Source organism: Macrotis lagotis, chromosome 8, assembly GCF_037893015.1.
Source record: "Macrotis lagotis isolate mMagLag1 chromosome 8, bilby.v1.9.chrom.fasta, whole genome shotgun sequence".
Lineage (NCBI taxonomy): Eukaryota > Metazoa > Chordata > Mammalia > Peramelemorphia > Peramelidae > Macrotis > Macrotis lagotis.
Window position 1 is genome coordinate 188,879,532 of NC_133665.1, and position 24,549 is coordinate 188,904,080.

General features: G+C 41.5%; 1 protein-coding gene across 1 annotated transcript in view; it reads right to left on the reverse strand.

The window, feature by feature from the left end:
• VPS41 (VPS41 subunit of HOPS complex) overlaps positions 1–17,654 on the reverse strand; it is a 162,289-nt gene extending 144,635 nt beyond the window's left edge. Inside the window, exons 1-2 of the mRNA XM_074199209.1 lie at positions 17,594–17,654; positions 10,256–10,291 (exon numbers count right to left, since the gene is read on the reverse strand). Coding sequence (XP_074055310.1) covers positions 10,256–10,291; positions 17,594–17,614 — 57 coding nt within the window. The 5' untranslated portion in view covers positions 17,615–17,654. The remainder of the gene's footprint in view (positions 1–10,255; positions 10,292–17,593) is intronic.
• Positions 17,655–24,549: the final 6,895 nt, after the last annotated feature.

Sequence of the window (24,549 nt, forward strand, 5' to 3'; positions counted from 1 at the left end):
AGGGGTCCAGGAAGCTTCTCCTCTATCTCCTAATCTGTTAGAAGCTGAGGGAACCAGATAACCAAATTTGTTCTAAGTCTTCTCTAAAATACGGTCAATGGGGCTCTGAGTAAAGATTTTAGAGTGCTAAACAGAATAAATATTAATGCTGATCATGTACTCTGCAATTCAGGCTCATCTATAACAAATTTTTGTGAATTTAACAGAAATCTAGATCCAAGCTATTTCTAGCCTGCAGTCTAAACTGGCAATGGTCAGTCAGTCCCGTGTCTTCCGGATAGGACTTTCGTCCTAAGGCAATTTGAGGGAATAGGAATCTTAAACAAAGAAAAGACATGAATATGTAAAAATACAGTCTGGGGTTCAGACAGAAGAGTCACCCTCGGCTCTTTCTGGGTCACTCCCTTTTTGGAGTTTTTTCCTGTGATCAATATTTTTGTTGTTGCTGATCCTTCCTCTTCAACTAGGACCAGTATGAGGGCACAATCCTGGCTTGCACATGAACTGGATTTAAGTGAGTTGTACTACGTCATCATCCTCATTCTCTCTTCCAGAGTTCACAAAAGTCCAGTGGCAGGACAAACGTCAGGAGGACTGGGGATGGCCCGGGATCTGGTGGATGACCTCAACATCTTCATTTCTGACCAAATGCCAAGTGCTCCATTGGACCTGCTTTGGACACCTTCGTGGCCTTTGCAATAAAATGCTCTCATCTGCCCATTCTGCCAGTAGAAGATATCCCCCTTACTCACCCACAAGCTCCTGTGATCATTATCTTAACCTTGAATTACAAAAGGGAAGACTCCTCAGGTCTGAACTTTTGTTCTTCCCACTTTCTTAAAGAAAATGTCTAGTTTTATGCTTGAGAAATATTTCTCAATATTCCTAGAGAAACTCAAAAGAATTGAATTTTAGGTAAATGTGCTTCTCCAAGTATCTTCTTTTAGCCTAGGAGTAATGTGGAGGATGGTGAGTGGCCTTGAAAGCCATGCAAAGTGAATGAATGTGAATACAAGGCTTTGTGGTATCTAATGTGGTTGCTAAAAAGTAAATCTGTTTACTTCAGTTCTGGGTGTTGGCTATTTCCAATCATAGGGGTGAAGATAAGGGAGCCCTGGTAAAGGGAGCTGCTATAGTAGTATGGAAATGAAACCTCTCTTGGGAGTCCACAAGAGCCTCTCTATTTCTGTACTTGCTTCCTTCCCTCCCCAACAGTCATCTGTTTTACTGATTTGCATCCCTTTGTATTTATTCCCTTTATATTTCGGATCTTTTTACATGTGCTTGTAATATCTCCCAATAAAAGATCCTTGGGGGCAGGGACTAGTTCCCTTTTTTGTATTTCATCCCCAGCACATAGAGCAATGTTTACATAAGTAAATCAGCATGACCAATCAGCAGACCAAATAGGAAACAGCCAAGGAGAAGAGAGATGTCCAATCTGGGGGAAGGCAGGGCATTCAAATACATTCTCTACCTCCACCCTGGACAATGTCTACTATTCAATTCAGAATGAGTTCCTAGGAGAAAGAGCCCCTGTCCAGAGGAAGCAACAGGACCAAGACTCTTCACAGAAAGAGAAGAGAACCAATTATGTGGAGAACCGAGAAGATGGAAGCAAAAGTTAAAGAGAAAATCCAAAGGTCAAGGCAGAAGTGAAAAGAAAGCCAGGAGAACAAGGAGGAAAGAAGGAGCAGGTTGGAGGCGGCAACCTGTTCATCAATGTCACAAATTCTGGTTTTTCCAGCCCAATCAGAGAAGCTCAGTTTAATGAAATTCTAAGCAGAATTCACCTACTGGGGAGGGAGGAAAATGACAGGGTGGAGAACATCAGGGCTAACAGCATCACTTTCCGCTAAATTCATCTCCTTAACCACTCATTCACACAACAGGAGAACGTGGTTAAGGAAAATTCAAAAACGATCCTTGCATCCCTTTTCTGGTTGTTTTTGCAAGACAATTGGGATAAGTGACATGCCCAAGGTCACACAACTATTGAGCATCAAGTGTATGAGGCCAAACTTGAACTCAGATTCTCTTGACTCCTAGACTGGTGCTCTAGCCACTGTACCACTGAGCTGCCCACCCCAGCATCTCTTAAAAGTTACCACTGCTCAGGTAGGGGAAAAAAGCTTTAGAGTCCAAGCTTTCAGGCCACACACCATCCTCCACATTACTCCTAGGCTAAAATCTAAATGCCTTTAATTGGCTCCTCCGTGATAAATCATCCCTGAGATGAACTAGAAGTCCACTATATTAAAAAAAAAATCCAAAGACATTGGGCTTGAACTCATGGGATCATAAAAACATTTCCCCTACTTAAATGCAACATTTCCAACAGGAAAGGGAGAAGGTATAGCTCCTGTCTGCAGTAACCCTGAAGACATTAGGGACAATCTAGCATTTGTAAGAAATACAAGGTTCATAAACAAAATGTGTCACCAACCATAGAAGAATGATTCTCCATAAGCCAAGTCTGTCTAAACTGCCCAATCCCTGATGGTGGAAATGTCAACACTAGATTAAAACCTAAGATAGCTCAAAGGTCTATTTTTTCTTCCCCTTCTGATGCCATTCAGTGGGGATTTACTTAATCCACTGGGCTCTTAGAGAAAAAACTCGGGCATATTCTAAAGCTCAGGATGCTGATGACAAGGATACCTGTGACTATTTCTATTAAAGACTGTTGCTGGGAGAGCCTGGAGAGCCGACTGAAGGAAGGCAAAGCAGTTTCAGTCATTGGCAGCATTACCAAGGCCTGTGTAGAAAGGAATGCAGGTCCCTGGCAATGGGTCAGACCCAAATCTCACCCAAGTCATCTTGAATCTTGTACTTCAATCACCTTAGAGCTTTCCTCCTTCAACCATATTTTTTCCCCAAAGCTACCAGAAAGAGAACTTCCAAGGAAACAGGATAAATACTACCTCGTCAGGGGATAATGTGTTGGGAGTAACATGAGGGTCTTAAAGTTTCACAAGATCATGGGGACAGAAGATAAGGAGCTGGAAGGGCTGGGTCAAATCCTGGTCTGTGAATACTCCATCTAATCAGTGCACCTTCTACCAAAGTCACATACTTCCACCAGAAATCTCTGCTGCCTAGATAGGTCAATGAAGCAGAGAAGGCACTGTGGGGGAGTCTAACAACCCTAATCCAAAGTACACTTGATGCGCTTGTCCTTGGGCTTCTTGGTGGTTCCACCTGAATGTTGTTCTGGATCCTCCAAAAGGCACCAAACAAACTCATCCACTTCATTCTAATCTGTCCCTCCTCTAAGACTTCTTCCAGAGAGCATCCCCCAGCCTCCTGGGAATCTCTATTTGAGACCCTGGAAACTGACTGTGGAGAGCTTCTCCCTTACTCTTGGCCAAGCCTCAATGAGTCACCAAGCTCAACTGGCTCCCTTCCATAATATCAAATCAGTCATGCAACCAATATTTATTTACATCAGCTACAAGCATCATCGTGGCATTATGGCAATAGGGCCAGTCTTGGAGCAAGACAGACCTGTGTCCATGACAAACAGGATCATTGCCATCATTTAGGGTAAGTGTACACTTTTCATAAAACTGAAAATGGTGAAAATTTGTGACAATCTTTTTTTCTTGTTTGAGTTTCTGAATGGGAGACTAGATGTATATATTTGTGATGAAGATTATTTTAAAAAAGAAAGCATCTATGTATGTATATTTCTGCTGAGCCTCCCAGGTCATATTAATAAATTTGTATAATATATGCTGAAAAAAGATTTTGCCCCCCACACCCTCCAACCCAGACACACTAATCAAGACAACTTGTTAATATTAATGATTCATTAAATGAAAGAATCAGCTTTTTTAATCCAAAGCCTATTTTGCTCTTGGGAAGAAAAGAAAGGGATAAGCCCATACTCCATTTTTCTTTATAGTCAATCCCAATGTGTACAGGAGCATTTGAGCTCCTCATTGCTGCAAGTTTGTTTTTTAAAATTAATGCATGTAAAGAATCCATTTGAGTTTCAATAAATGATTCACAATACTCTGCACATGAGTGGCTCAGATTGAAAAAAGATTTTGCAAGAGTTTTCTGATGAACAGGTTTGAGGTTTTGTTTTCAGCATCCTCTCATCCTTTCATTTGAAGCTAAACAAGGGAGATAGTCAGCTGCTGTGTTTGAAAGTAACTATTTCTATTCCAAAATTTAAAATTCAACACAAACTGCATCTAAATTTATTTTAAATGGGTTCAGTTAGTTTGTCAGTCCATTTGGATTTAATAAAACCCGTCCATCCACTGCACCCAAAGATGGTGGATTGTACTTACTCAAATCTGTTTTTGGATTTGTTTTGGAGACTTATTCAGACGAGCAGTCAATGGGTAGAGAAACCCTGAGAGGGAAACTTCATCAATAAACCAAACAAGCTGTACTTTGAGGAATCAGATTATCACCTGGAGTTGGAGCAGAGAGAAGTTTGGATCACCAACCTCCACGTGCTCTATTTAAATCGCTGCTAATCTATGAATGAGTGGTTCTATTTATAGCTCACACTGAACTGAGAAATCCATTTACAAGAACAACAAATATGCAACTTTTCCAAGAAAAAATAGGCCCTAAGATGCACAGAAACAATAGTTATTTATACCTTCATTGCATGACTATGTTGTTTGAAACAATAAACAAGAGATTGTATATTATTATGTAATGTCAAATTTTTGGAAAAGGGCTATTTTCAAAGGGGACACTGAAGATTTATCTTCAAAATGAGGCAATTCCACCCTTTCTGCTCCAGCCCCATCCCCTATGAGCCTGCCAAGTTCACCTCCAAGGACCCTGGGTTCTGGAGAGCAGGCATGTCAGAAAAATCCAGTTCTGTTTGCTTTTTGTGGGCCAGTGATCCAGCTGCTATGGGCTGGGCAAACTAGTTAAGCTTTGAGGATCCCCCTATACCATTCACCTCCTACCCCAGGGGCTGCTAACCTGGCCAGACAACCCTTAGATCATCCATTCATTTAGTCAATAAGCATTTCCTAAGCCACAACCATGCCAAAAGTTCTGTGGTCACTGTCAGGGCTGACTCCAGGTACCTACACGAACCAAAAAACACCAGGCCCTTCTGTCCTCCACTGTCACCCCAAGTCTATCCAAGCTCATTTCCACTGCCTCCATGGGGCAATCTGTCTGTCTCATCAAATTACAGGCCTAATATATGTTCATGCCAACTGACTTCCACACAAAGATGTGACCAGGGAAGGCCAATGGAAGAGTATCAAGGGAAGTTTGGACTCAGAACAAGGAATGAAAAAAGGGCCTGCAAACTACAGAGAAGCTTCGTAACCAGGGAAAACAAGAAGTTTCTCTGAAAAAAAAGAATGGGAATGTGCCAGATGGAGGGAGAGGAGAGGAGGGAGAGAAGGAACAAGCCTTTAATGAGCACACCTACCACCTGTGCTCCACACTCTCCGTTGATCCTCTGAGAGGCAAGGGCTGTGGTTATCCTCATTTTACAGTTGAGGAAAGTGAGGCTGACCAAATATCACCAAGAAGAAATTGAAATGATTATATTTTAACAAATAGAAAATAATTTATAACTGAAGTGGGAACATTATTGAAATCAGCAAGCAATATCAAGTTGGTAACCAATCAAAACAAAGATAAAAACTGGTATTAAAGGAAGACAGATTAAGAGCTGGAAGGATCCTTTGAAACGATTTTATAGAAGAGGAAGCTGAGGCTCAGAATGATGGAGAAACATGAGCATGGACACACAGCCAGTAAGAGGATTTGAACCTGAGTCTTCTGCACCCCAAGTCTAATACTCTCTAATGTCCACACCAAGTTATCTGTAGTACAAGCTAGAAAAAAAACAAAAATGAGAGAAAAAATATGGCCTACAATTAAAACAACTCCAACTCTATTAAAAAAAAAAGGGACTTGGAAGGAAGGTCATGCCCAATGACGACTACAATTTCATAGAAAATTGAACTGGCATAAAACAGCTGCCATATTGATAGGAGCAAAAGAGCCTTAAAAATACTCTGGTCAGGAAATATGACCTATTTGCCAAGCAAAGCTATGGCAGCCAGGAACAAGACCAGTTATAAACTCATTTGTAAAATCTTATGGGAAAGAGTGATGGAAGGTGATGAGCAATATTACCCATAAAACAGAGAGCAGCACTGGAGGGAATCCAAATACAGTTTGGCAATAGATCAAACTAAGTAAAACCCAGGATGTTTAAGGATGAAAATTGCATGATAGGAAACAGATGAAAAGTAAAAAGATCTGTAATTAGGAGAAGGGTTTGTGTGTGTGTGTGTGTGTGTATGTTTGTGTGTCTTGGTTGTATACTACAAACAGAAAAGAAGTTGGACTCAGATTACAAATAGACTGAGAAGAGGGTGGTAAATTTTGACCATCTAATCTCAAAGTTATTTTAGTTCCCCCAAACCTTACACAAAGGTTTTTTGAATACCCATATTCTCCCAAGGTTCTCCCACAGCTCAGTCACTGAACACTCCAATCTCTGATGAAGCAATGAGGAACCCCCCCACTCTAGACCACCAGGTAACACACATTCCAAATACGGCACTAGAATGCAGAGCAGAGATGAGGATGGCATCAAAGAAAGGCAGGTTCCAGGAAGGGATTAGTGCATGTGCTCAGCTGCCACCCTCACAATGTCCAAAGCATTGGACCTCATGGAGAATAGACAAGTAGGGATGAATGGAAACTGAACTGAGGAGGGGTATGCCAACATCAATGGAAGAGCCACTGTACCAATCTGCTTACTGACTCCATTTCCTGAAGTCTTTACCCAAGGCTGGATGACAAAATGCACAGGCTGGTGTGGTGGAGATCCTTTTTCCAAGAGAGGCTGGGAAACCTGGATGATCACTGAGATCCCTTCTGACTCTGAAATTTTGTGATTTGGTGATGTTTGGTCTGCATCACTTTCCTTGGCCCTTACCTCCCAGATTCCAAAGTCAGAACTGGCTGGAACCATTATCTAGTCAACCCCATACTGTGGGGGTGGAAAATGAGATTACAGGATTTGATCAAGTGGCTTCCAATAAAAAAGGGAAGTAGTGAGGTTGAGTTCAATACAGGTTCTCAGAACCCATTTTCACAACTCTTTCCAGTACATTAACCCCATAAAGTTGGTTTTTTGAGGCAATCAGGGTTAGGTGACTTGTCCAGAGTCACACAGCTAGTAAGTGTCCTGCTGACTCCAAGGCTGATATATCCACTGTGCCACCTAGCTGCATCAACACCATAAACTTTTAATGATATAAAAGAGAAATTAAAGATAATAAGAGAGAAAAAAAAATCAGGGAGCTAAGTGAGAAGCTCCAGGAACTCCAGACAAGTATCTGCCCCTTCTATGGGAGCATTACCTGAAACAGGCTGTGAGAGCAGCAAAGCTAAATGCTCAAGGTGGGCACTGCCAAATTCTCTATGCTAAACCCTTTATAAATGAGTGGCACATAAATGTATAATGATTAACCTTGGGAACTTGCCCCTTCAGGGGGTCCTCAGGCCAGTTCCCAAGACAAAGAGATCTCCAGCCTTGGAAAGTGCCGGCTCCTCATGGCAACTTCTATACTCTCTACAAGTGATAAGAGGTTGCCAGAACCCCAAGATGGCCCTGGTCAAAAGCTGCTTTTTGTTACATCTTTCCACTGGCTAATGCTCTTCTCTGGCCAAGGCAAAACTGATTTATAGCTTGTTTATACTAATAAAATATTACACCATTGACTCAATATAAAAGGGAGATGAGAAAGTTCAAGGAGAAATGGTTTAACAACACCACCAACAAAAGGAAGTATCTTTCTGAACTTCTTAAAATTGGGAGACCATCATAAACTTCATGGAAGTAGAGCTGTGGTCCAAAGTGACTGATCTTACTGGTCTACTTTTTATAGCTGAGAACTGTGAAATTTATTTGTGTTACCACTCCTGGGCTCAGCCCTGAAAGCAAATTGAACATAAAGGCAGGGAAGACCATTTTTTGGTAGCTTCCTGCATCATTTAAGATGAAAATGGCATATCAGTCCAAGTGCCTAGATATCACAGGTTTGGTAAAATGTGCACAAAGAATTGAAGATTGGAAAAATATACATCAAGAATTAAGGGACAGGGGGCAGCTAGGTGGCACAGTGGATAGAGCACTGGCCTTGGAGTCAGGAGTACCTGGGTTCAAATCCGACCTCAGGCACTTAATAATTACCTAGCTGTGTGGCCTTAGGCAAACCACTTAACCCCACTGCCTTGAAAAATCTAAAAAAAAAAAAAAAAGAATTAAGGGACAGCTAGCTAGTACAGTGGATAGAGTACTAGTCCTGGAGTCAAGAGGACCTGAGTTCAAATCCAACCTCAGGCACTTAATTATTTAGCTAAGTAACCTTGGCCAAATCATTTAACCCCAACGCCATGCAAAAAAACAAAAATTAAAGCAGATGCCAAGAGGAAGAAAAAGGAAAATATTCACAAAAAGCTAAGGGGCAAGGTCAAATAGAAACAATCACTGTAAATGGAGTCAGAAGAACCAGGGTTGAATTTAGACTCTGTCCCCTATTAGATAGATGTGAACTGTTGGGAAGGTCAAGGGACTCCTGGTTCCCTAAACTGATTTATTGTAACCCAAGATACAGTCTGTTATCTACATCATTCTCATAATCTAAAGTGAAATATTTACTGGTGCACTCAAGAAGAGAGCCTGTGTTTATATTCCTGGTCCAAACATCTCAATGAGGAAAGGGAAAAAGAAAAGGGCTCCATCACTGGAGTTATCAGAAAACCTCCCAAGCCCTTCCAGAGAGTAGCAGCCAGACAAGAATAAGCAATTTGCCAAACCTACAACACCTGAGAATACCAGTCTGAGGCATCCTGGAAAAAATGGAGATCACCACCCCACCTGAGGGAGTTTTCTCAAGGCTGCAGAGAGCAGCTGAGCCTATTCTGACCACCCTAACTAGAAATGCCCATGAATCCCACTTTTTCCTGAATGCTTGAAAAATACATGCAAGTATTGTAGATTATATTATGCACCTTAAATTGAACAGACCCTCTGAGGGCTATCACAATAATTGCTGCAATGCCACATTTTGTTTATCTCTGCATAATAGTACTAACAAGCAGAGTCACCTGCAATTATTTGTCCATCTATAAAATTGAGAGACCAATGAATGGGTGCCTGATTCAATCTCAAAACTTTAGCCTCTTCTTCAAAGATCTCTGCCTTCCTCAATGTAGGATTGCTGGGAACAATTTCATAGAGTGTTTTTTAAAAGAGTTTCTGTGCCCAGGAACATCAATCACCCTGCTGCCCATCCAGTGAAGAGGCTCTCAAACTTGGCTACCAGTATTACAAGCCACCAGCCCTTAGTCAAAGTCTGCATGGTCTGGCAGGACTGCCTGAAGCCTGAAGCCCCAACTGGCACAGACTTCCAGAATTCAGGATTACCATTAGGCCATGGTAAGGCAAAATTAAAGATCTTTGGAAGGAGTCTTAACTAATAAAGGAAAATGGTTAAGGTGATTGTCTCTGCTCTCCTTAAGATATAAACCCCTGCCCAGCCTAGAATACACAAAGCTTTTAAAGCTGCAGGTAGAAAGTATCAGATGGGTGGTCTCTCACACATAATAGCCCACCTCCCACCACCACCACCTGTGCTCTAGACATCCCCCAGGCCTGGAATGCAGCTCCTCCTCCTCTAACAAAATCCTCTCTTCCTTCAAGATAAGAGATGAAATACCACCTTCTGAAAGACCTAGGATTACTTTCTTGCTATCTGTCCAGAGCATACTTACAGGTGGTCTTCTGTTTCCTTACCTCCCTGGTCATGGCTCCCAGCTGGCTTCTTCTCACCTTTTAAGGCCCTCCCCCGACCTGGTGGCCTCCAAGACTCTGCTCCAACCCCAATCCCACCTTCTATAGAAGTTTTCTGGTTCAGTCCACTGTCCTTCCCCAACACTGGTACTTTTTCCTACAAGATCACCTTCCATCTTCCCTGTCCCTAGGTGGTGTGCTCCTAATAATTTGCATGTCGTCTCCCCTTGGACGAGCTCCAGGAGGGCAGGGATGGTTTTGTCTTTCTTGGAAGCCCAGAAGCTTAGCAAAGGGACCAGGATGCAGGCAGTGTGTGTTCATTAACCCCTTCTTCCCTGAATGACAGGCCTCAAAGGACTCCACTGAAGATTTGAACCAAGGCAGAACCAACCAAGACAACTCATACTGAGTACAGACAAAGGGCAGCACTTCTAGTCCCAAACTTACCTCAGACTCATCTGTAGATTCTTCAACAGATATCTCCTGAAAAAAAAAATCACAAGGAAAAAAAGGTTAATTAAGTAACAAGATCCAAGAAAAGAATTAAGAAAATGCATCAACCTCTTTGCAGAGGTGGGGGACTATGGGTGTGGAATGTTGCATATACTGTCAGAATAAGGTAATGTGTTAGATGGTTTTGTTCAACTGCTTTTTTTCCTCCTTTGCTACATTAGATAGTCTGCTGAGGGTGGGAAAGAAAATACTTCAGAAATGAAGGTGATACAAATGAAAAAACAGTAAAAAATTAATGTTAAAAGATAAAATATAAATTTGACAAATGGAGAAATGAAGACTTAATTATCTCTTCTATATACTGCTTCATTTTATTTTTGTTTTTGAAAACCATTGGGTGCCCACTGGGGAGATATTGGGAAGAATCAAAAAACTGGCTAAGTCGGCTATCACTCGAACCTTGTACATCCCCTTCAGGGAATACTGGGAAGAATTTGGATCCCAGAGCCGGCCATACCAACCAATATCACCTCATTCCCCCAGAAGCGCTACCACCACCACCTCCCACTGTCCCCCCACCCCAGTCAAGAAAACTGCAGTCTCAAGCCATCTCCACAATGCCATTAGTCTGGATGGGGCAGAAAAGGCCTCTCTTGTTTTAACCGATTTTCAAAACAATCCCTTGTCCATTGCTCCCCTATTAAATATCTCACAAACCAGCCAACTGATTTCCATCTGTTTTTCTTATGATCAACCTTTAGTCAAACTCTGCCTTCAAATACATTTTTTTCTCCCCTTAGACAATGAATCTCACTGTCCCCAGGGGAAAAAAAAGAAAAAGGGAAAAAATTGACTTTCCTCCTGTCTGCTAATCTCTCACCTGTCCACTGAAAGAGAGAATCTGCTGATGCCGGGCGTCCTCAAAGAGGTCAGCAAAATGAAGATTTACTTAATGTATTTATAGTTATCAATAGCAATAAAAGGTCCCAACTAATATGCTGACGGTGAAAGTAAGCATTTTACAAGGCCCTGGATAGAAACCCAGAGGGAACAAAAGAGACAGAAGCAGCTCTCCTTTGTGGGACTTTGACAATACACAAATAGGCCCCTTTTAGCATTAAAGATACCACATTTATTAGTTCCAAAATGAGTAGAAAAGTCGCAAGGGGGCCCACATCATTTATATAAATGAAGACTTGAGGACAGGAGATAAAGTAACAAGCAAGGCACCATCAACAGACCTAACAGTCAGAGAGATGGCCAGCAAGCCAGGCTAGCCAAGGGCACTTCCAGAACGCAGCCAGGTGGTGCAGTGGGCAATGTGCTGGCCTGGCATCAGAAACACCTGAGTCCACATCCAAGTTCAAAGCAGGCAGCCTCAGAGCAAGGTGACTAACAAGTCACTTGATTGACAGGTGAATGCCTCAGTTTTCTCATCTGTGAAATTGGAATATCTCCCCTAGTTGTGAAGATAAAATGAGATTTCTGTATTTTGCAAACATCACACTATAAAAATGCTAATTATTATATTATTATTACTACCACCAAGCTTCAACTTCCTAAAATTCCCAAGAGACTGCAATAAGTCTTCAAGTGTTTTATCCTTTCATTGGGAAAATTCATTATCTTTTGGGGGGAGGGGGGACAGATCTTAATGAAAGGTTAGCAGGGATCACTAATAAAGGAAAATTGCTTGGGATTTTCCAAGAGACCCAAACTTCACAAAAATCTGCCTTTCTCACAAAAAGTTGAGCTGAGTCAAAATGAGTCTTAGGATTTCAAGGATGAATTTCCTATAGCTCATTGAAATATAGAGGTCTTTTCCTCAGATTTGCTCACAGATCTGTGATTTTATTCATTTCAGTATTTTCTCCAACTGCAAAGATCGCAATTCCTCCATATTTGCCCATCCTGGGGGTCTCCTCCATGTCATCTTCTAAGCTTTCCCATGTGAGTGTTGGGGGGGGAGGGATCCCTGGCACCCTGCCCTTGACTTTCCCAGACTCCTCCTGGAGGGTCTTCAACAGAGTAGGGAGTGGCTGGCTGTGTCCACTGGTGACTTCCTCACTCTTGCCTTGGGACTAGTCTAATCTTTTGTTATTGGTCACATGATAATAGCCTAATTTCGTCACTTCACTCAGTTTATCATTTGTAGTGGCAATAAGGTCCTACTTCCCAAGAGCCTCCAGCTGCCCAATAGGGAATGCTCAAAATCTGTGCTTAATAGAAGCTGCTACTGGACTCACAGACACATCCTCACCGGACAGACCTTTGTTCAGGGCCAATCTGAACAATTTGGCCGTTAAAGTCCCGAAGCAGCTTTCCTCCTCCTGTCTGCAGGGTTTGTCCGATAGACAGACAATGATGAACCAGCTATATGGAGCATCAATGGCTGATGAGGAGAGTAAGGTCAAACTCTTGTTGATGATGGAGGCTCTGACAGATCCTGGGGCTTAATGCAACCAACACAAGGAGATCTCTGAGTGAGAGCCTCCCCAGTCAATCCCTTTCATCTGGGTTCTGCACTGGACCTTCTCCAAGACAGCACCCAATACCTTCCTTCAAGGCCACTTCTCTTTTGCTAATGCCTTGCTTGCTATATCTAGCCCTCTCTTCAAACCTTCCATCCTGGCCCACTGCCTCTTCTGATAATGCCCTCCTCCCAACTCTCTTTTCTTGACTTCCCCAAGCCTGGAATGCACCCTCTCCTCACCTCCTCTCCTCTCCTATCACTGGTTCCTTCAAGACTCACTGCCTTTGACAAGACCTGTTATAAACAATGCCATCCTCATCCAGAAGAAATCAAAAAACCAATACACAAATAAACCAAAAAACATCACCACAGGATCTGAATAGACATTACATTCACATTTTTAAAAACTTCTCATGTTTTTCTTTCCTAACCATGGTGTTCTTTCTTGTCCCTTAGTCCTAATTCTACATACACAAAATGACAAATATGTAAGCATGTTAGACACAAAGGTGCATGTACAACTCTTACCATATTGTTTGCCACTTGGGGAGAAAGAGGTGGGAGGAAGGGGGTTCGAAAAAAAGTATAACTTATAAATTTGCACATGGATGAATGTTGGAAAAACTTTCACAACATGTAAATGGAAAATTTTTTTAAAAGACTCAATGCCCTCTACAGGAAACTTTGTAAGATTCCTTCCCCAAACTGCCTTTTATTTATTTTGTACATATTAGCTATGAACATCTCAACATACATAGCATACAGAAATAATCACCCACCTCCATTAGGATACACCTTCCCTTTTGTCACTGTGTCCCACATATTTAGCCCAGGGTCTATCACATATCAGGCATTTAATTCAAGTTTGATGATTAATGGACAGTTTGTCTCAAGTTTAGCAAAGCATTTGATAGGCTTCTGGAGAGACAAGGCTTGCAGAGACATGGATGTTTGGTCCATTTAGGTCGGATTTAGAGTGGAGGGTCTGGGGAATCCAAAATAACCTCAAGAAGAAACCTCAGCTCATTGGCATCGGCTCTGAATGAGATGGCTGACAGAAGATGAGATGGGGCCTTAGCTACCACTGAGCTATATCTGAATGATTAATGATCTGAAAAGATCTAAATCTCATGTGATGAAATATAACTAAGAAAAATCTCAGTTCAAAAAGTACAAGATGGAGAAAGCAGAACTAAGAAGGGTTCATCTTTAGAGGATCTAAAAGTCCCAGTGGCCTGCAAGCTCAAGGAGTCAGTGAAGTCATACGGAGTCATGAGAGTCACTGGCTATCTTAAGGCTCAATTGGGGGTGGGGTAGGCAGAGGAAGATCTTTACAGACCTAAAGACTCTTACTGACAGAGAGATCAGACTAGGGTGCTTGGTCTCAGGGGCAGAACTAGAAACAATGAGTGGAAGAAGTTGGGGAAAGCAATCTTAGATCTAAGGGATAAACTTCTGGACAAAGAGAGCCTGGATTGCTTTGGGAGGGGGCAGCTACTCTTCAGTTAGAAGTCTTTAAGCATTGGCTGCAGGATGAAGCTGAGACAGATTCCTTTCAACTTGGAGATTCCTGAGTTTCGATCTATGTTTCACCAGGGGGACCATATCAAAGTCTGGGGCCATCTTGGTCATCTTTTTCACTGTGGTCATTCCATAGCATGGTAACCATACATTCATAATTCCTTAAGTAAAAAGAACACCTTCCTTCTGACTCATTTCTAATGGGATCTCTTTTCATTGTACATAATGTTAGAGGGTGGTTTCAAATAGATCCTTATCCCATTAGGGGAAGTCTTGTTAAACTTCTGTTTATTTCTAATGCTTTCCCTTTCTGTTCATTGAAGGGAACCTCAAGTACAGTTAATACAGACAGATGCTTGAAATTTCAGCCTATTTCAGCCTGAGGATGCTATTGGAGGATGTTGAGAAAAACCAGTAAACAAAAACATCAAAAAATTCTCTTCTTTAAAAAGAATTTTGCATTTTTCAAAAGGTCACAGAATATAATCAAGTTAAAGATTTGTTTAGATATTCAGTCTTCCCCTAATAATTCTAATGGGAGAACAAGTAGGAAAGGCGCCACTATACTTTTATTTAATTTAAAATTCTCCTATTGCCCCAAATCTCCAAGACGCAGGCCAGGCTTGTTGGTAAGGTACTGCTCAACTTCATGGGGAAGACCCAAGCCAGTGCTAATGAGCTGGGCGGCTGGCAATAAGAGGCTGCTACAACTAAGATCACAGGTCTAGGTAGAAAATGTTCCCAAAGACTACAAACACAGGAAGCAAAGCCCTGAATGCCTTAAACCAATCCCCGGTGATTCTTACTGCCAAGAAATTCAGGGAAGAATAAAATAAGTTGCATTTTATATACTCCCCTTGGGTTCAGGGATCAATGTCAGATAAACCTGGACCCCACACATTCTAGGACTATGAGAAAACAAAACCCATTCCACAAACATTTGTGGAGGGCCTGCTATAGACAAGGTAAAGGGGGATACAAAGATAAAAAAGAAATTGTCCTCATGAACCTTAGGTTCTCCTGGGTGGAATAGGAGGATAAAAATACTCACAAAGTCAATAAAGGAGGAGAGCAGCCCTGGAAGTCCAAGAAGAAAGGTTCAGGAGGGAGACAGAAGGAACCCATGGAAGAGACCTGAGTTCAGATGCTTCTGACTCAGACTTTCACCAGCTGGGTGACCCAGGGCAAATCACTTAACCTCAGTCTCCATAATCATAAACTGGGGACAATCACTGCATCAAATGAAATAAAGAGTGTAACCCACTGGGCACAGGAAGCAACTGAGTCAGAGTCTGGTGACTTTACCTGATCAGGGAACAAACACAGATGACCAGCTTCAAAGATGGAGAATAAAACAAACACACTGAACACAAGCTATACAGAACATCCTTTAATTTTCCTTTGGCAAATAAGAAGGAACGTCGATCACCACAGGAAACTGCACCATGAGAATCATCCCCAGGAATGAGGTACAGCTATCCAGCTCCTGAGCACAGCCCAGCTGGTTCAAGCCAGGGTTCCCAAAGTTTTCAGGTCCTCCAACCCATCTTTCCGGGGGTTTCCAATGAGTACCTCCTCTATTCCACTTCACCTAAGAAAGAGACTCTTCTGGTCTTAGCATTAGGCAAAGGGTGAAAATACAAAGACAAAATAAATAAAATGAAGAGTGGCCCAAGACCTCAAGGACAGAAAAGGAAAAGAGGAAGTCTGGAGAGCTAGGTGGGATAGAGAACTTGAAACACTAGTTTGAGGAAGCTGTATTTAATCTCAGACATAACAGACAATTTGGTGTCAAGAAGGGGAACTGAACCTGTCTCCCGAGGGTGTTCAGACAGCAGCTGTCATGGGTGCAGGAGGGACTGCAACATCAAGACCCCTCTTAGGTCTGCTGAATCAGACCACGCTCTAAAGTCACAGAGCACCCCACGAACTGTTTTCTTTACATACCTACCTTCTCTTGGAGGGACAGCTAGAGACAGAAGGAACCTCAAAGGTCATCTAGTCCAGCCCCTTCATTTGACAAATAATGAGATCCAAGGACATTAACTTAATTAAGCAACATGAAGCACGGAGAGAAGGGAGATTCAAGTGGGGACTGAACTTTTTAATTGGTCTTCATATTCCCATCTCACTGACAGACTGAAATGAAGGACGAAGGAGTCTGTGAGCGTGGGGGGTTCCAAGGAGCTTTAGGCCTGGACTCTCAGTATTTTACAGACCACTTCCACAAGGCCGCAGGCAAGCTTCCTTCTTACAACCCTTCAAGCTGACAGAAGCAAGCCCTTTCACCAAAGAGGAACAACTTTTACTGATAAATAAAAAAGAACAAAGAAACCTCTCAAGTGAGGCTCAAATGAGAAGGCAGGTTAGCACAGGGTCTGGCCCACAGCAGATGATAAATTTAGGACCTTCCTCTCCACCCCCAGTGAAAGGCCACTCGTAGGTGGAGCACTTTTTTATTCCTTTCATTTTTCCTTGTAAGCATAAGGCAGAATGTATTCATGATTCAAGAACTATTACCTACAGCAATGAATAGGCCTCTACAGGAAGGAGGCAGCTGGATGACTGGATGGGCCAAGAGACTTGAATTCAAATCCAACCCTGTAACCCTGGGCAAGTCACTTAATCCTGTTTATTTCAGTTTCCTAATCTGTAAAATGAATCTGTGCCCCCAAAGAAGATCCTAAGATTGGTTTTGACTGAACAAAAGTAAATGGAAATTTGTTGTTCCTGTGGCTGTCCATAAATTTTGCAGAAATTTTCTCACATGAACCTACGAAAATTTAGTTTTTACCGTCGTGGTAGTGTCTTAAAAATCTATTAAATTAAAAATTCTGTCCGATTCAATTGCTCCTACAATGGGCAAGAAACTGGATAAATAGGAAAATCACGGGACTACACCCCTGAAACAAATCGATCACGCAAGGTAATGTGGGGAAGGGGAGGCGCAGCCCGTGAGACGGGCCTGAAGGAGGCATCGGGTGGGGGAGGGAGACTGAGGCAGCCGGGCTGTGGCAGGAGGAGGCCGGCACAGGCCTGGCGGACGCCCAGGGTGGGCCTGCCCCCAGGCCCGGGCGCTCCTCGGCCTCCGTGGGGGAGCCCCCTCAGTGGTCCGGCAGGGGCGCCCCGCTGGCTTTCCACGCATTTTACAGTGGGACTCGGAAGCGACCGGGCGAAGGCAGCATGCGAACCCGGGCCTCGGGCTCCGGCCGGGCTCTGTCCGCCCTTCCCCACCCGGCGGCCCGGTCTGGGCGGGATGCTCGGAGGACGGTAGGAAGGTCCGCGCCCCCCACCCCCTCGCCGGGGCGCCGCCCCCCGTCCGCCGCCTCCGAACCCACCTTCTCCTCCGCTTCCGCCATGGCGCTGCCGGCAACATCACATGACCGCCCCGGAAGCGGCGAGCAGGATCTCGCGGAACGCGAGCCCCGGTGCACGCTGGGATATGGAGTTCGGCGCCGCCCGCCTCTCTGAAGCGCTGTCCGGCTGCTGACGGCTGCTCTGCAGTTCCCGGCTCCGGGCCTGGTGGGCGGCGAGTGCTCGTGGGCTCCCGAGGGCACCCTGCGGAGGAGCAGTGCGGGCCTTCCACCCCTGGCGGGTGCTGTTGTAATGTCACCAACCCACCTGATGCATGAACTCTAATTTGATCTGCCAAAACTTGTGTTTATTTTGTGTTTCTCTTTTTTCTCTCATCCACGTACGTATGATTCCTCCATGAAATGCAAAAACCTTGAGGACGGAGGTTGTTTTATTTTTGTTGCTATATGTTCAGTACCTAGAAAGCCATCTAACACAGAGTGGGGGACTAACATTACTTCTGACCTGAAAAATCCGTGCTATCTAAAACTTGAATGAGCCGAAAACATGACAAATTCATCCCTAGAGGTCTGTAGACAAGAACCACTTGTCAGAGATATTTTACACGGAGATTTAACTCAAGTCTGAACCCTAAATTACCTGACAGAATCATATCCTTTCAAACGTTGAGGTAACCTTAAGAACATCTATTTCTGATAACAATGATTTAAATCTGGCCTCAGACACTTATTAACTGTGTGACTCTGGGAAAAGTTGCTTCACCCTGCTTACCTCACTTTCCTATCTGTAAAAAGAGTTGCAGAAAGAAGTGGCAAGCCAATCCACTGTCTGCCAAGAAAGTTTCGAATGGGGTGAAGAGTTGGACAGGACTGAAAACAACTAAACAACAATACTTAGTTGCCCTTAAAGGTTCAAGTTACCAGGTCAAAACAGATCACATCTCTGGTATAAAAAAACCAACTTAGAGATAATGATTGTTGAGCCATAAATTATCTTTTGAAGGTTTCAGAATATGAAATGAATGATTGTTGTCCTTTGTTCTCAAAGAGAACTATGACATCAGGAAGGAAATGGCAATACATGCAAGTGAATTGGATTGAAGTGAGGGATGGGTATGCAAAGTCACCAACCTCATTTTCTCCTCTGGAACCTTCTGGATCTAGTGGCAAGATACAGATCAGAACTACTGGGCATGGACCTGCATACAGTATGACATCTTAGTCTTTTTAAGTTAAGACCTTTGAACAGGTCTTAATCTAAGTGAAGCAAGACCCATTCAGCAATTAAGGCTAGGTAAGAAATGAGGCAAAGAATGACCTCTTTTAACCTAGACCAAAAAGAAATCATTCTGGGAGGGGAAGACCCTTGGAGTTTCTGAACAAAACAAAAATAATTGCTGAGAAAATCAGGGTATAAACAAAGACCTAATGAACCTTGGCCTAAAACCTATTGTTGACCAATCCATGAAAGGCAAAGTGATTTGGGTTTAAAACATTTCTTTAATAAAGAAATTCAGGGGTGGCTAGGTGGCATAGTGGATAAAGCACCGGCCCTGGAGTCAGGAGTACCTGGGTTCAAATCTGATCTCAGACAATTAGTAATTACCTAGCTGTGTGGCCTTGGGCAAGCCACTTAAGCCTGCTTGCCTTGCAAAAAAAAAAAAAGAAAGAAAGAAATTCAGACCTAAACCCCAAAATATCTAGCAAGCTTTCAGCTATTAAAATTTCTATTTTATTGGAAAGAACACCCCCATACAAGGGTATAATAACCTGTATGGTCTGAGGGAAGGGAAAGGAAGACAATGACAGAGACAGACAGAGACAGAGAGAAACAGAGAGACAGAGACAGAAAAAGACAAAGAGAGACAGAGAAGAAAACAGAAAGAAGGAAGAAAAATTGTGATGGATTAGTTACATGACTTCTTACAGAAGTTGTTTGTAATTCATTCTCAAAGAATACAAGTTATACAAGGCTAGGGAGGAAGAAATACTGCCTTGATATCAAAGAAACAGAAACCAGTAGATTCTGCAAGACTCAAGAGGTCAAGATCTAGAAATCTCTAGAATGTTTTATTGAGAAAATGTTAAGTGAACATTTAGAAAAAGAAAAGACATAATCATTAAAATTGAGCAAAATTAACATTACTAAAGGAAAGAGCAACAGAGTGCTTTTCTTCAGGTAGCAAACTCCACCTTTCCTGATCCCTGTAGAAGTTAAGCATGCTCCATAGAAAGAGGAAGGGAGGGAACTCTGGATCCCTGTAATACATAAACTATTAATACTAGTTCTCCTTGTTCAGTTCTTTTACCATCTTGTTCAATTCTCCACAACTCCATTTTGGAGTTCTCTTGGCAGAGATACTGCAGTTTTGTGCCATTTCCTTCTCCAGCCCATTTTTCAGATGAGGAACTGAGGCAAACCTAGTTTGCTAGAGGATAGTGGACAGAATGAATCAGTAAAACTCATCTTGAAATCAAATACTGTCTCTTACTAGGTATGTGACTCTGGGCAAGACACTCTGTTTTCCTCAGTTTCATCATCTCTAAAATGAGCTGAATAAGGAAATGGCCGAGCATTCCAGTATCTCTGCTGAGAAATCCCTAAAATGGGATCAGAAAGAGCCATACATGACTGAAAAGGCATGTTCTTTCCATTGAAATGGAAGTTTTAGTGGCAGTTAGGTGGTGCAGTGGATAAAGCACTTGCCCTGGAGTCAGGAGTACCTGGGTTCAAATCTGATCTCAGACACTTAATAATTACCTAGCTGTGTGGCCTTAACCCCATTTGCCTTGCAAAATCCTAAAAGAAATGGAAATTTTAATAGCTGAAAGCTTGCTAGATATTTTGGGGTTTAGATCTGAATTTCTTTCTTAAAGAAATGTTTTAAACCCCAAATCCTGAAAAAGTTGTAGGAAGGAAAGAATCCTCAAACAATATTTCTAGTTCTCAATTTGTCCACCTCAGATTAGTTTTTAGCCTTTTTGCTGGGTCCCTTTCTTTTGGTGCTATACTCCTTATTAACTAAGGAAGATTTGAGTCCAAATCTCATCTCAAACACTTCCTGGATGGCTAACTCTGGACAAGTCATTTTTCTCTAAGAATGAGTTTCTTCATCTGTAAAATGTGGAGACTAATGTGTGTATCAACTTCAAAAATTGTTTTGAGGATCACCTTTTAAAATGGGATCTTAAACTTCTGGTACAATCTTCTCCTTTTGCATATAGGGAAATTGATATCAAATCTGACCAAGTCAGATTGGAAGACTTACCAAAAGTAACATAGATAGTAAGAGGCAGAATCTGAATTCATATCCAATTCTTTGACTCTACTAAGCTGCCTTGTGAATGAGATCATGACTATGGCACTCTAAAGGAAAAGAACTATCAGGACAATTATTAATCTGCTTAGCAAATTACTAATATATTGGAACTCTTAAGCTTAAATATATACCATATAGTATATTTTGAGCTCATAAACTCCTACTACCCAAATTTGAACAAATCAATGCCAGAATTTAATATATATATATATGTATATATATATATATATAAACTCAAATTCATCTAACTATAAGGTAAGCCAGTGCCATAACTTACCTACAGTTTGTACTAGCCCAGAAACCAGCACAGTGCTCTGCATACAGTGGGCTAATAAATATTCAATGAATAGTAAAATGGCACAATTAAGTCATTCAGTGGACAGAGTGCTGAACTTGGAATCAAGAAGACTTGTTTTCCTGAATTCAAATCTGACCTCAGACACTTTCTAGCTATGTGATCTTGGGCTAGTCACTTAACCCTATTTACCTCAGTTTCTACACATGCAAAATGAACTTGAGAAGGAAATGATAAACCACTCCAGTATCTCTGCCAAGAAAACCCCAAATGAGGTCACAAAGAACCAGGCACAATTAAAAACAATTGAACAACGACCAAAAAAGGGTGAAACACTCTAGTATGTCTGCCAAGAAAACCCCAAATAGGGTCACAAAGAACCAGGCACAATTAAAAACAATTGAACAACAATTAAAAAAAAGAGTGAATGATGTAAATGGGACATATTTTTTCCACATCTTTGCCTTCATTTTTTTCCCTGTAAATAATGAAATTATGACAATAGTAGTAATTGCTGAGTTCCTTAAGATTTGAAAAGTGTGTTTTACATAATACTCTTTAATTCACATAATAACCCCTGTGAGATAGGTGCTTTTATAAACTTACATTTTACAGATAAGGCAACTGAGGCTGAGAGAAATTAAATGACATTCATAAATTCAGGAGTTTCTGACAGGATTCCATGCCAGGTTTTTTCTGACTTTTTGCACTCTATTACACTACATTTTCTCTCACTCAAAGCATTTAGAATTTTAAAAAGTGGCCCATGAGTCTTTGGTCTCACTTGACAAGTTTCCCCATCCTCCTCACAAAGCAACAGTAAATGTGTCAGGAAGTTCCTACCTCAAACACAAGCTGTATTCCAAAGGTTCTTTGGGTGAAAGAATTGAGTAATTCCAGAGATGTTTTTATTCAGACTGTGTCTCACTAACAAAGAGCTCAAAAAACATCTGTTCCCAGTCTCTCCAGACATAGACTAAACAGCTTTTAAAAGTACATTTTCACTTACAGAACTTCTCTCATATCTTTCACCAGAAAAGCACAAAACTAATTTTTCCTATTTTAAACTTGGGGCATGAATTCAATTGACTCTGAATGCAGGTGTTTAGCTCACCAGGTAAACTTGTTATTTTATTGAGAAGCTTTCATTTCCAATCAGAATTTGGAAACAAAAGACTTCATCTCACCCTGCCATTTGGTCTGCACATCATCTGGGCACCAGAGGCTCTTGTCTGCAGCAAGTGTCCAATTCCAAAAGATATTTATGGTCCCCGAGGTTGATCCTTTCATGTACTCCTGTCCCATTTAAATGCAAAAGTTGTATCATTTAAAAAAGAGGGACTTGATTCCTGAGTCCCATTTGCCAAAGAGCCTCATGGGAAAATGTAATGAAATTGAATCATGAACAAATCACATTTCCCCTCTAGGCCCTGGTTTTCCTCTGAAAATATACTAAGGAGTTGGATAAGATGAAGTTTCCTTCTAAATTACAGTTGGGTTACATACAGAACACTCTGATTCTATGTTCCTATTCACTTGGCACCTGTGTGTATATCTCTGTGTTTCTCTGTCTCTGAACTTGTGTCTCTGTCTCATCTCTCTCTCTCTCTCTCTCTCTCACACACACACACACACACACACACACACACACACACACACACACTCACCACACGCGCATATACCAATAAATTCTGAAACTTTATCTTTATTCCCAAATTCGGCCATATGGGCTCAAAAGTGGGATAGCAACATGTTGCCCCCAGGAGTGTACCAAGCCTGCCGTGAAGATCAGCTCTACATTCTAAGCCCTACACTTCCTATAGAGCCGTGTGTAAAATCAGCCCCCGCTTCTCTGAGTTTTGTTACCTACCTTCTATCGAGTGGGAATCTAAATACGTGGCCTGTATTTTTCCCAAGATGAGAGGAAAGCATTTAGAAAATCTACATAATAATAATTCTGGATTGTGATTTCAATGTTCCCTTTGAATTTCCATTATGAGGGGAAGCAGTAATTTTTATTTAGTGACCATGATATGGCAAGCACTGGGTTAATATTTTTTACTAATCTGATCTTATTTGATCCTCACTGTCAGGTAGGTGCTATTATTATCCCCATATTACAGTTAGGGAAACTGTGTGCTCCCAACTATCATTTCTCATATTGGAACTACTTGCAGTGAAATAAAGATAATAATTGAACAAGAGAGAAAGACAAATAGATATATAGATATATACATATACATAAATGTATATATTCTTTATTATGAATGCTGGTACTGAAGTAAAATCATATTTCATTAGAGGAATTTGGGAGTTGCTCAATCAGTCCCTGTTGGATTTGAAAATCAATGAAATAATCCCTGACACCTGCTGCTTTGTATCAGAAAAAAATTAACATGTACACACACGCATCTATCTAAATATATATATATACATAAAGTATATAGATTGTAATTTAGGAGAAGCCTGAAACACCTGGAGGATCAAACCACTAAAAGTTTCATGTAGAAGGACTGAGCTTTGAAAGAAGTTGAGGGTGAGAGTGAAAGACTAATAGAGATGGAGAGAGGATCAATTCTTCAAAATTTTTATCTTTTTAACTTTAAATTTATTGACATATTTTCTTTTGATACAAAAGCTACTTTCTAAATAAAGAACCAAACATCTCCTTCCTTTAAAAAGCATATTCCTAAAGATTCCTAAAGCATATTCCAAAAGAGATTTTGATCTATTAAAAGAAAAGAGGATTTTTTATAGCCCAATAGCAAAATTGACCATTATGATTAGCCAGAGTTTTGTCCCTTATCTCTCACTTGATTTATTTGCATTGTTAGTCATTGCTCATGTTATTCGACTGTGTCTACTTTCTTTGGGTCTACTTTCTTTTGTGTCTACTTTCTGTATCCGTTTATGCAAATTTTCTCATGGTTCTCAGAATCATCCTTAACTGTCCTTTCTTATTGTGTAGCAATATCATGTTCATCCACTGCCATTTGTTCAACTACTGCTTAATCAGTGTTGTTTGCAGTTTTTAATCTAAAATCACTTCAAAATATATGGCTTTCCTTTTCCTTGGTCTAGTCATGCATGGATTTATGTTTTAGCTCACAAAGAGGAAAAGGATAAAGAAAAAAAAGAAAAAGAAAAAAGAAAAAGAAAGGATAACAGAAAAAAGGAAAGAAGTGTTCCTAAGAGGACTGGTGAAGAATTGGAAAAGAGAGGGAGAAAAGGGGTGGGGGGAGATAAGATGGGATGAAGTGAATGAATGGGAATGCCCAAGAAAGAAAATGCTTGATTTAGAAGTAACTAAGAGGCTATAGGGCAAACCAAGAGATGGAAGTTTTATAGAGGTTACAATTCAGGCT